This window comes from Nyctibius grandis, chromosome 1 (assembly GCF_013368605.1).
Source record: "Nyctibius grandis isolate bNycGra1 chromosome 1, bNycGra1.pri, whole genome shotgun sequence".
Lineage (NCBI taxonomy): Eukaryota > Metazoa > Chordata > Aves > Nyctibiiformes > Nyctibiidae > Nyctibius > Nyctibius grandis.
The window spans coordinates 61,226,384-61,240,035 of NC_090658.1; the positions used below are offsets into that span (position 1 = coordinate 61,226,384).

The 13,652-nt window shown below is 38.1% G+C and overlaps 1 protein-coding gene across 3 annotated transcripts in view; it reads left to right on the forward strand.

Moving 5' to 3' along the window:
* The window catches only part of SNX9 (sorting nexin 9), a 69,526-nt gene that overhangs the window by 19,159 nt on the left and 36,715 nt on the right, over positions 1–13,652 (forward strand). For all 3 annotated transcript variants that reach the window (XM_068397138.1, XM_068397145.1, XM_068397154.1), the window contains exons 2-4: positions 1,010–1,096; positions 3,512–3,586; positions 4,784–4,906. In XM_068397138.1, the coding sequence (XP_068253239.1) occupies positions 1,010–1,096; positions 3,512–3,586; positions 4,784–4,906 (285 nt within the window). The remainder of the gene's footprint in view (positions 1–1,009; positions 1,097–3,511; positions 3,587–4,783; positions 4,907–13,652) is intronic.

Below are 13,652 nucleotides of genomic sequence, written 5' to 3' on the forward strand. Positions count from 1 at the left end.
TATCTTTTATAAGTTCTACTAGTGCGATGAGTTTTCTTTCAGGGGAAGAGAAGCATAGATAAAGGATTTATTGGAGTCAGGTTTAAAGTTGATCTAATATGCCACTTTAAAGGGAAAGCTAAAACTTGGATTCTATATCTTCCTTTAAGGGTTAAGGGGAAAATATATGTGGTTTCTCTCTGCATCCGTTTCAACAGTTTGTGAGAAAATAAATATAGTTCCTTTGTAATTCCTAAGGGCTTTCTCCACTTTTTAGATTGGAAAGGAATTTTAATAGAAGACAATGAAAAGATGTTTGGGAATATAATGTTAGGCCATGTCACAATTCTTTGTATAAAGAAGCAGAACTGTTCTTTAAATGTTAGACAGCTTTGTCAGTGTTTCAAACATAACATTTCTTTGTGTAGTATAGTAGCAGAGTCGGTATACAGCAAAGCCTTTGTGTCTAAACACTTAAAAATTAAGAGTTGGTTTTGTTTTTCCTTCCCCCCTCATGCCAATATGTACCAGGCCTATTCTCACTGTTTATGCGTTTGCGTAGTTCCTCCTGTATGCAGAGAGTCCCAAAACGTAATTTTACATATTACTTTTTGTGTACAGCAGTGGTTACTTACATCTGCAATTACTTGTTTTTGTGAATTGCTTGCTCTATGAAACAGTTCCCTTTACCCAAATTGGAGTTGAAATATGTCTTGTAGAAAAAAAAAATACTAATTTGATTGTTTTGCAGAGAACAGCCAGTCTTACACTGTGAATCCTCCTAGAAAGTAATTATCACTTCTAACAAGCTCCACAGGAGATTTTCATCTTGTAAAATTTGTGTTAGTATTCAGTTTGAAGTTCAAATTCAGGAAATGTTAGCTTCCTACATGCTGAGTTGCTCTTTGTACATCCAGCCTTACCCCACTTAGCATTTCTGCTACTTAAGAATAAGTTGTGCTGTTACTTCCTTCATGAAATCTTCTAAATAAGCTGGAAGGCTTACTGCTATATTCTTTTTCACATACAGGCTCGTGTTATGTATGATTTTGCTGCTGAGCCTGGAAACAACGAGCTGACCGTCAGTGAAGGGGAGATCATCATAATTACTAACCCGGTAAGAAAACTGAGATGGAACCAACGCTTCAGTGCACTTTCCTGACCTACTTCTAGCAGATGGAAGAAAAAAAGGTGCTAGATGACATCTGAAAGCCCTGGCTACCCTCCCCTGAAGAATTAGCAAATAAACTACATACAAAGAATTTTCTAATAGTTTTGTGGAAACAAATGTAATAAGCAGTTTTGGAGGACAGGGGCCCTCTCAGATTGTGCCTACACACTTAGCACTTTGCTCAGCTTTGTTCCCCTCTAAACAGAGCTGAGTGCCAAGGCAGAGGAAGGAGCAAATGATGGTGATACCCGTAACATCGAATGTGTTGTCTTTTCTTGTGTGCCTAGTGTTCCACATTTTGTGTGTATGTAATCTTTCAGGTGCTTGCCACTTGAATTTAAATCTCACATGCCAGCTGCCTTCTTTGTTTTGAGTTTCTTAATCAATGACTTCAGCATTCCAAGTTTCTTCAAAGAACTTGAAACAAAATTTGTTACTAAATTTGTGTGTCCTTTCATAATTAAAGCAATATGGACAAGGTACAGGGAAGGGGTGGTGAAAATACTATGGTAATACTATCAGGGAGTTCTTAAATTAATAGTGCTTTTGAGTACTGACATTTGATTTGTGCGTACAATTGATTTGAGTGCACTTTTGTTGTCCTGTATAATTCCTACTCTTGGTAACAACGTAAGTGTTAGTTGATTCTGCTTTTGATTTTTTTGTGTAGTGATATGGCTTAGTGAATAGACTTTCCTTTTAAAACATCTACAAACAAAAAACGCCTGATCTTGATGCCAGGTTTTATTTATCTGGTTGTATGGGAAACATGCATTCTGCAGAATGAACTAATTATTTGAAGAGGCTCGTCCTGTATAATCCTGATAATTTTTAGTTCCACTGATCTTAAATATTTGAAGCAGATATTTAATAGAACCAGCACACTCTTGGATAGGATGCTATGCTGTGGCAGAGGTAACATTTTAAATGACTTCGGGAGTTTAATGCTGTTTCACAAAGGTAGGCCTAAATAAATAGTTTATCACTTTTAAGCCAGTTGTTGCTGAACAAGACATGTATGCGTTAAGGCTATATTCTTAAAACCAAGTAGAATTTTAATTTATGCTGTCCATGATTAAACTGTGGGATAGATTGCCACAAAGGCTTTTGATGTTTTTTGATATAAGTTTAGACAGCAGTAGTCTAAACTAAGCAAATGAAAGTCCATTGATGATTGCTCTTAAGTGCAGCAGTGCAAATGTGACTTCTGGCTCAAGATGTCATTGCTCTTGCAGTTTAACTGAACTAGTTGAATTTGTAATCCAAGAGGTCTAGTTGTGTCTGTGTTCTTGAGTGTAAGCTTTTAGGTACATAAGAAAAAGCAAATGAAAGTTTGTTATTTCAATAACTGATTGATCTTTACTGTTTAAAATCTTGAATACATAGCAGACTTCTCCTTACTATGCGCAGGATTACATAACATTTCCAAGTGAAAGAACAAAATTGTGAAAAAAGAAGTGCATCCATTAAAAAGCAAATTAAGAAAACCTGAAATTCAGTAATTGCTGTCTAGCTATGTGGTTCCAGTTTTCGGCTGTGAGTTAGCTTGACGTGTAACTATGTATTCAAGGAACAGCTTGATTTAAAACAGATCTGGCTTATTCCAGATGACGTTGTCCTGGAATTGACTTTGCTTAACTGTACAGGTCTGCAAAGGTTTCTTAGTGTATGTAGAACGTGTGGTTGTTTTTTTTTTTTAAAAAACAAAACAAAACCAAAAAAAAACCAAACAAAAAACCCACAAAACAATAACAGGATGTCCCACTGAGATCAGTAGCTGAACTAATAGAATGAGACCTGCCTCTGAAATTAAATGTAAACTAGAAAGAGTGTCTCCAGATCTTGCATGGCATGTGCTTATCTCAATCTTGAGATTATCCTTAATATTCTTGTGGGTTATAGCTCCCACTCATCACACACCTCTGCACCTTCAATAAGTGCAGCAGAGATTTTACAGATACTACCAATAGCTTAATTCCTTGAGTCTTGTTTCTTTATAATCTGTTGATTAAAATTAATGCTTTGGAATTGGCATACTAATAGCTGTGTTTTGATGTTGTGTCCAGACAATTGACTGTGGATTCATAAATGACCAAAAGTGCTGAAAATCAACCTTTTTCTCCCTCATGCTTGTTAAATCTGAAGTCTGCAATAGCTGTGTGAAACAAGCACAGTTTGTGTTTTGTTGAAATGAGTATCTGCTGCTTAAGCAGATTTAAGCAAGTTTGTTCGTGGTCATACAGTCATAACTGTATTTCGAACATGGCATTTGACAGCAAGACAGTGCTTCCTCCTGAGCTGTTTAAAGCATGCTCTGGGCTCCATCTAGCAAAACTAGTTCTATATTATTTCTTCTTTTAGGATGTTGGTGGAGGCTGGTTAGAAGGAAAAAACAGCCAAGGAGAGAGAGGACTTGTTCCAACAGATTACGTTGAGGTAAGTGACTGTAAATGCTCTGCACTGAGAAAGCAGAACTACTGAAAAGGCCATCCTCTGATTTGCTGATCAGACTGTAATGCTCAAACATAAAACTTGCAGTGTTAAAGCTTGGAATGTGTAATCTTATTGTAGCAACTGTAGCTGTCTTTGGAGACCAGTGCAAACCCACCATCCAAAGCTACTGTACTTCTTAGTGGCTTCCCAAGAAATGTACGAGGAGGTTGTCTATAGTAAATACTGCTGATGTGTAGAACATGAGCTATTTTGAGTCCGCTTCTGGTTTTGGGGGGGTCTCACGATCCAATAATTGTTTTGTTTTCCTGTCTGAAGATACAGATATGGAAGTGAAATGAGTAATGCAAGTTTATAGTACTGGTGTTGCTGTGGCTGATTTGCCACATGCTTATAGATCTCTGGAATGGAACCCTGTTTCTGCGGCTCAGGATATGGGACCTCAAATCCAGGGACTATTCAGCTCATCTTCTTCCTGAGGGCCTTTGCTGTCTCTTCAGTGTGTGTTGATCTGCTCTTTGTTTAAAGACTGGTGTTAGGGGTGTGGGGATGGAATGGACGTCTCAATGCAAAGACTGGAATCCAGTTCACTCTTGGAGGGCCTGGTGTCTGTATTTCTGCAGGTTGCCAGTTAGGTGAAGACTCTGGCTGTAATTCCTGCAGCCTCTTCTTAAGGCATGTGCCTCCCTTCCTTCACCAGTGCTGTGTTTATTAAAAAAAAAAAAAAAAAAAAAGGTGGGGGGGAAAGGGGAGGGGGGAGGATGCTTGTTCACATAACCTTGTTTTTTGTCTTCAGTTGGTTAGCTCATGGTCTGGTGGCTTTTGGCTCTCCAAACTTGCTGTCCCAAGCTGATTCTCTGAATATTGAGTTCCCAGTCTCCAAGCAGTAATGTTAACAACCTTGTTAATCCCCAATGGATTTATAGTTAGGTGTCCACTGCCACAACAGTTTTACATGTTACACTGTGATAATGCAAACCAGTTTCATCTCTTGTGGAAGTAAATCCTCCAGATTCTCACATCAGCTTCTTGTAAGAGGTACTATTCAATTTGAATTCAAAAAGGATATATGCAACAATATTAACATGTAGTGACATGAATGTTAGGATGATTATATATGATAAACAGCATAATTTGATTAATGGAAGTGTGAAAAATCTTTTGCAACTTTTTCCATTTCAGATTTTAGCAGAAGGTGCAAAAGATGGAATTAGCTGCGGTAACTCATTAGCCGACCAAGCCTTTTTTGATTCCCTTTCTTCAAATACAGCTCAGACCAATGCTGCTCCAAAAAGCAGTAATCAGGTATGTCTCTAGGTTTTTCAGACACAGTGGGGTTATGGCAGGTTGTGTTGACATAATATGGCAGGATCAGTTGTGCTGTACCATATTTTGTGAACCCTCATAAAAGTACTAATTAAAGTAATTGTGTTTTCATTAGGGAACACGTTTGTTGAATATTAATGATATGGGTGCCTGTTCAGCTCTTGTCCCTGATAGAAAAAATAATATTCTAACACTTTCAAAAATAGACCATTTTTATTTTTTCCAGCCTGCAATCATATAAATCTGGGACTACCTCGATCTCTGTCTGTACCTCAGTTCTGTATAAATGCACTCTGAGCAAATTTACTTTATTTTCAATTTACTTATGTTAGCATACTAACCTTTTTAAGGAACTATAACTTTCTTTTTTTAAAAATGTCTACTACAGTTGGGTGGTCCGTGCATCACCAGCCAGAGTGAATGGATATATATCTTTTTCAGAATTTGTGTAAGAGTTGTTTCTTTGCTTAAAAAATTTAAGCATGTTCATGCATCGTCCCTAGTCAGCTGGAGAAGAGGCTGACTTTGGTTTTGTTGGAAGAACATTTTTCTTTCCCCCGACCTCCCCCCCCCGCCTCCTTTTATTCATTAGTTTTTGCCCAGCATGTCAGACTAGCAGCAAGTATTTAGTCTCAGGTTAGATCCCTGAAGACATACATTATCTTAAACACAAGCTGTTTATTATGGTCTACAGACTGCTGCATGTCCCACATATAGGAACAGTTAAACATTTCAAAGTCCACAGGTCAACAGCAGAACAAAATCTGCTTTCCCCAACAGCCAGCAGCATGCAAAGGTCTTACGTGTTGGAAAGTAAATGCTTTACTCAGCATAGCAGCTGGAAACACACACCTGGCTTGTGGATCAGTTAAATATCAGTTTTCTTAATTGTAGCTTGCAACACAGGACTTTGACATGAAGTGAGGCCTCTTGAAAACTGTACATGGGATATTTTTGTATGACAGTGAATGTAACAGTTAATTGACTGTATAGTGTTTGATTTGTGCTTCCTTGTATTCAGATGGACAGTGCCAGGATTGTGATTCTGTGATCACACGTATAGTGAGAATTCCAGACCTCACTCTTGACTGTTTCACCGCTTATCACTAATTTTTTTTTATTGATGCCCAGTTAAATATTAACTTAAACATAGAACTCTTCAAATGCCTTATTAATTTCTCATGTCAGACTGAGCCAAAAACATTGATTGTAGTTCATCTTCCCTCAGTAAAACTTATAGTAATTTTGAAGGTAGAGTGGGAACCCCATTTCTTCTGCTCTGTCTGTTACTCTTGCCCCATTTTTTCCTCCTATAGAGTTTCTAGCCAAACTTCTGGGAAAGCTTGAAATATTTGTAGCAGCTCTTCTGACAAATCTGAGTACTGTTTCTCTTCTGAAGGAAGAGAAACATGTAACTTAATTTGACATAGGAAGAGTTGCTTACTAGCAAAATAAATATACAATATTTTGAATGGTGGTAGAGGCATCTATCAGAGGTTGATCTGTGCTTAACACAAGGTACTTGTACCTGGACAAGGGAAGAAAAAAGCCCTTACCTATATAGGAGGAAAGGTTAAAATAAAGTTATCTATTATATCCTAAATAATAGAGAATTACTATGGCAATCTAGTTTTGGAAGTGCATTTCTAAGGGAGGGAAAAGCTTGAAAATATGGTCATTTTGCAATAAGTTTGCACAGGATCAGCAGTATGCTGTCACTGTAATACATACACATTGCAGTTTCTTCTTAAATTTTGGAAAGGAGTAACTTCAGGTGAACTGCTTGTCTCATCTGTTTCAGTGCCTTATTCTTGTAAGTGCCCTATTCCTCTCTGTTATCCTTCAAATGCTGTGTGAGACAGTTGGGAGAACCAGGGTACCATACTGTATCATAGTAAAACTATACTGCTGACATTAATAGGAGAGAGAGAGGAGCAGAGTGTGCACGTGGATGCAGCCAAGGCCATGCAGGATGCGGGGGAAGCAAATTCCCTCAGGCTAGTGTGTTTGGGTCTTTTGTTTTCCTGTTTTTTCATAGCAGAAACCATCCTGTTGTGTGGTCAGGATTTCATGTCATAAGTTATTTCCATTTTCTCAAGTTTTTTTTCTTGAACCGAACTCAGTTAAGTTTAGTTATAAATATTTTCTAGAAAAACAGCAGATCTTGATTTGAAGACTGGTTTCTTCAGCTTCTGACATACATCTGGTAGTTTGTTGCAGTGGCTTATGGCTAATAGGAATTCAATTTATACACTAAGCAGTCTGGCTTCTGCTTTTGGTTATAGGCCTTTTTCCCAGATCAGAGAGTTCTCTAGTGCATGGGTTTTTTCTCCTTGCAGAATTCTATGGCTAATTGTCCTCTTGATTAAGAAATTCTGTCTGTCTGTCTGGTTAGACACTTTTCCTGCCCTCAAAAAAAAAAAAAAAAAAAAGCTTTCTTCTGCAGTCTCTTTGATCTTGTGACTTGTCTGTAAAATGTGTGCATTGCTCCTGTGTACATTGCATGATGTCAAACAGACTTGATGTTGCTGTTCTGATGTAGAAAAGCCTGATACAGTGAAAGGCTGCATTGACTCCTGTAATATTGCATCGGGAGGTTATACTGAGTTGCTCATCCCCTGCGTACTGGCTTCTCTTTTAGAGCCACTGCATATAAGAATATGAACTTCTGCTTTGTGGGTGTGACCCTTCTTCCTAGGTGTATTACTCTGCATTTGGTTATGATAACATTTACATTGTTTAACATGACTTCACTCAGGCACTTTGGATTGATCTATGTTCAGATGCACAGTTGCAAGCAATTGACTTACTCTTTTCAAGTGGCCTAATGAGTGAGTAGGTCAATATACAAAGCACTTCATCTTAAATGAAACTTGTGTGTTCAGGCTATGGAGAGCAAATCAAAATGACCAATTAGGTGTCAATGTAAAGATAATTGATGCTGGAGGTGGCACAGTAGTGGGAACTAAAATGTTCATAGATGTAGTCTGGTGGACTGAATAAGAAATAGCAGCATTCCTAAATGCTGACATTTTATGCTATCATATTTTATAGTAACATGGGGGGGTACAAGTTTATTACAAGAAGACTTTGTAAAAGCACTTCTAAATAAACAGGATGATTTGGTATTTTTCTTACTACTACTGGATTGAAGAAATTGCTTTCTGTAAACATTAAGTCACTTCAACATACATGTAATTACACAACATCCCCACCACCCAATTTCAGTAAGTCAGAAGATGTTTTAGTTCTTAGAATTCCTTCCATTCTTCTAATGGTAAGTAAAAAATGAGGTTGTTGCATAGTCTTTCAGCACCAAGCCTTATTAAAAATAATAGATCTGGCTGAGTTGAAATGTGTGAGTGTGTGTGTATGGGGTTTTCTTTTCTTTTCTAAGAGCCCAGTTAAACCACAGTGTTGAGGTTTAACCCTGGCCAGCAGCTCAGCCCTACCCAGCTGCTCGCTCACTCCCCCACAGTGAGACGGAGGAGATAATCAGAAGGGTAGAAGTGTGGGGACTTGTGGATTGGGATAAAGACAGTTTAGTAGATAAAGCAAAAGCTGTGCATGCAAGCAAAGCAAAATAAGGAATTTGTTCACTGCTTCCCATTGACAGGCTGGTGTTTAGCTGTCCCCAGGAAAGCAGGGCTCCATCACACAAAACAGTTACTTGGGAAGACAAATGTCATAACTCAGAACATCTCCCCTTCGTCCTTCTTGCCTGTAGTGCTTATTGCTGAGCACAATGTCGTATGTTGGGGAATATCCCTTTGGTCAGTTGGGGTCAGCTGTGTCCCCTCCCAGCCTCTTGTGCACCCCCAGCCTACTCACTGGTGGGGCAGCGTGAGAAACAGAGAAGGCCTTAGCACTGTGCAAGCACTGTCCAGCAATAACCAAAACATCCCTGTGTTATCAGGACTGTTTTGGTCACAAATCCAAAACATAGCACCATACCAGCTACTATGAAGAAAATTAACTCTATCCCAGCCAAAACTAGTACAACCAGTTACATTTGAATGCAAACTTTGTCTACAACTTTTTTTTCTGTCTTGGCTTTATTTTTAAAGTTCTGAACTGGTTAGCCTGTAAGTTTAGAAATATATCTCAAATGGCAATGTGACAGGGCTTAAAAAAATTCCAACAAATGTATTTTTTAGCTTTATAAATTATATTTTTGCTGGAGTATCTTCATATGCCTTGATAGGTCTAGGGGAACGACTGCTTTTCTTAAGTAGCAATGCTGCATGTAATACAGAACCCTAAATCATTACAGTTTTCTCAGATCAGTTTCTATGCATGCATCTCTCTCTCTCTCAAAATAAAACTTCCTTCCTCTGTCTACACCCATCCCTTTTGCTTTCCAGGCAAACAAGAGGCTTTTGGTTTCCTACTCTGGAATCCATAACTTTTTGGTGTTAAGGAAACGTCATCAACTCAAACACTGTCCTACTCTCTGTCTGTCCTTTTCTAAGAAGGTTTTTTGTTGTTGTTCAGTAAATAATCTCCTAAAAAGTAATTAATAAGCAATAACTAAAAGCTGCTGCTCTTACTTCCTTTTTTTCACTGAGAAAGACACAATGACCAGAGCAACACTGATGTTGTACCTTACCTTGATTTGCCACAGATGCAAAGTGACAGTAGAAGAGGGGCACGGAGATCCTTCCTAAGGAGAAGAGAAGAATTCCACATGACCCTTGGCAGTTCACTCTTCCCCAGCTCATTCCTTGCATCAGTAGTGTGTCAGCAATAGCTGCCTTGGTAAAGCTTGCAGCTGCTCTTTTAAAGAGCTACCTGTAGAAGATATCGGGGAGATGAAAGCAATAAGAGGAAGCACTGAAGCTAATTATACACAAATAAGGGAAAAAAATGACTCAAGGTGACTCTTTTTATACTCAGAAGAAGAAAAGCAGATAGGAGAATTTAATGTTACATCTGCCCGTAACATTTGTAGCTTAATGTCTGAAAAGCCTTTAAAAATTATTCAACAAAATACAATTTAAGTAACCCTTAGTTGCCAAAGATGGAGGCTGTTGCATGGCTTTTATATGGGTCTTGTGCTGGTTTGACCTTGTAGCCCTTGGACAGAGGAAGCAAAGGGAACGAGAAATCTTTCTTCTCTGTCAATCTGCTGTTGCTCTGAGCAGCAATGCAGGTTGCTAATTTTAGACTGTCATTTGGAACAACCAGTGAGTAAAGACATCAGCGTGTACATTTTTTCCTATTTGTTAGAATTGCATATATATTATGCATATTATTACTAAATTAAAGTAAGTTACCTCTAAACTCTTCTGGGATTAGAATAACACTGGCAATAATGGCACTGAAATGAATATGAATTATGGCAGGTTAAACCAGATAAACATCTCAAAATACACTGAACACAAAAGTCACACTTTTAAGTAGTATTTCTCATTGCAGTTGACCAAGAGGTTGTTAGCTTGGTGGCATTTGGAGCCGTCATAATTAAAGTATGTATGGAAATACAGGCATCAATGTAAAATTCATTCTGAGTAGTCTCCTCCAACTGTGGGGTGTGGTGTTTTTTTTTGTGATCAAGAGTAGTGCTTCTCAAGTCACTGATGTACTTGCATTTATTTTGCATGTTTTCCAGGTTCAGAAACTGTTTTAACTGTGATCTCTCTCTCCATTCTAAACCACAACTTGTGGTGGTTTTTCATTTATCTAACTTAAAATGTTTTAAAAGTTGTGAACAAATATCAGCTTTCTGTTTTAACAATAGTGTTTATCTGAGCTATTTAGATTTCATCTAAATTAAATCTAAATTACAACTACGTTGGCCCAAACTAGTTCTCCTTATTAAGAAGCTAAACCCTTTATCTGTACAGTACTCTCATTAGTGGTCTGTAAACAAACTGTATGTACAGTTACCCATAATGTAGTCCAGCTGTTTACAGCCTGTGTAACATGCATGTTTGAACATAGAATAGAAATGCTATAAATTTCAGTATACTATATATTTTATTGTGTATAGTTTCTCCTCCCTTCCCTCTAGAGCTTAAAGTCTAACCTTTTTTGTTTTTTCTCTGGAGAGTGGAAAACTAGTATTAAAAATGAAATTAAACTGGAGTACTGCCTGTCTGTTTCAGGGTGGAAGTTCATCACCAGCTATGTTGACGTAAGAGCTGTAGATGTGGCTTCGCAGTATTTAAGATATAAAAATAGTTCTTGTAGCTAACAGTAAGAGGCATTTGTAGAGGAGTTTGTTCCTTTTTCTTGACGTGGATTCTCTAATCACTGCCAAGTGTGCTTCTGTATGAAGATGACTACAGCTCTTGTTAGTTCTGGATAAAATAAGTATCCTGAGAGTTTGCATTGTTGTGAATTGCAGATTTGTCAGTTAATTCCAGTGTGACCTCAGTGAAACCATGTTTCGTGACTTCAGTTGTGTTGTGGGCAGAGCAGCAAGGCCCTATGAGTAGGTACAGGAAGCAACTAACAGAAACCTCTCTCGTGTTTGTATTGTTTTATCCAGTGGTAAGTGTGAAATCACTCAGGATAGTTTCTCTCTCAGTAGAAGAAAGATAAGCTGCCACACAGTTGTTGAAGGATACGGAAAGAAATGGACTGTCTTGTGGGTAGAAAATCCTTTCGCTTCAGAAAACTGTGGGACTTCTGTATAGGCAGGATGGATAAATACTAGTGAAAGCACCTAGTTTGGTGTGCAGGAGCTGAGGCAGTTCTTAGGTTACCTGGTGTGTAGACTTAAGTTGTTGAACAAGCACGAGAAGGACACTAAAGAAGATATTTGCAGAGCTTGGCTTCATCTCTTTTCTACTCTTTGTAACTTAGTGCTGGAAAGGCAACTGGACATTGTTAAATTTACATACCATAACTCCCATCCCTGAACTGCTGTGAGCAGCAATAAATGCTAAGATTGAATAAAATACAGTGCTTTTATTAAGAGTGCACTGTTCTGCTTCTGTGGAAATTTTGACATGCATGTTGTTGCATTCCTGTAACAGCATTTCCATTCTCTGCTGTTGCTGTTTGTGTGCAGTAAAGTAGAAGTATTGTCATGGGAAATGTGACTCATGTTTGGTTGAGTCCCGTTTGTCTTGTTAAACCAGTATGCTAAATCACCTTACAAAATACGTAGGTAGGTTCACCATGGAAGTTACAATTATTTATGGATTTTGAAAATTATTGTTTCCTTGACTAATAAACCTTAACTCTGCATAAATGCATATGTTTGTAAGATTAAGTGTAAAGTTACCTCTATGTGTGCATAACTCTTCTCTAGAAGGGTGTAGTGCTAAAGATATCTAAAAAGAAGTATAAGCAAAACTGGTGGGTTAGAACTGTTCAGAAGAGGGGGGGGAAAAAAAAAAAACAAACCATACCCAGAGTGTTCTATGCTAGTTTGGCTTTCATGATTAGTAACTCTAGTTCCTGTTACAGGTAATGACACTATAACATCTTCCATTGCTACGTGTGATTTGAACGCAACTCTGTTTTTTTCCCCACATCTGAATCACAATATTGCGTTCAGACTGGTAACAGGAATTTATGACCAATTCTTGTTTAACCAAAGTACCAGACAATGACTTCCATACAGGACTGGAAACAGTGGCTTGTTTGCTTTGAAATGAATCACATTCACATATTAAAAAATAACTATAGAACCTATGATGGTGATTGTACCAATTCCAGTTACGGAGTTGTCTTCAGCTTTTTTCGGTGGGTGTCCCAGTGGAATGCAAAGGCTCGGGCACTAAGTTGTTAAACTGTAGTACTGTGATTACTCCTCACCTTCATCTGCACCCATAACCTCAGGCAAAATCTGACTATTGAAATAGTCAGTTTTCCACAATTTACAGTGTTTGCATGCTCTTTTTCTTGTAGCTTGGTTTTCATTTGACTTCGTATTTCATGAGGTAGCCTTATGGTCTAGTAGCTTGGCATTGACTGTGTAAAGACTATTTTAACTTGATAATAGTGACAGTCTTGTCAGTCCTCCTGTGCATGTTTCTAGTTGCTTGCACACTTACAGTGGCATGTGGCATGCATCTGTTGCACCATCCCCTTCACCACAGCAGGGGGCTTACTGCAGTATATAGTTTCCTTCCTGATTTTAATTTTTTTTCTTCATTGTTCACTGAGCACTTATTTTAAGGTGGAATTGTGGGCATTTGTAATTGACAGCCAAAAAGCCTTAGCCAGTCATACTCTCAACTCCTCCTCCAAAAAAAAGTTGACAAAGAAAACCCCTATTCTGTGTTCCCAAACAAAAATACAGAGTGGTTTTTCCAAAAGGGAAGGATAAAGCCTTGTTTAATCTTTTTAGCCTGATCCTGGGATGTCTAGAGAACATCAGAGAGGAAACAGGGAGTCTTTCTTATGTTTCTAGCATTGCTGTGACTGCTACTTGGAAAACTGTCTGAAATTACTCATCTGTCTTTCAAGAAGAAACCATTAGGGATTGAAATCAACTCAAGAGAAGACAAGGATATAAAGAGGTGACTTGATTGCCATTTACACATGCAGGTGTAGGTAACAAAAACAGAAGCCTGAGAGAGCTCAATTGAATAAATGTATATAGGATTTTCAGTGACTGAAAGTTGAAACTGAGCAAATTTAAAAAATCATTTCCTTAAGCAATGTGGTTGACAGTACATGTGTTTTGCCTCTCCTTGTCCCATCACTGAGTGTTCTTTGCTGAAGTATAAGCTATGTATCTTTCTAAAAGACCGTTCTGTACTTCAAC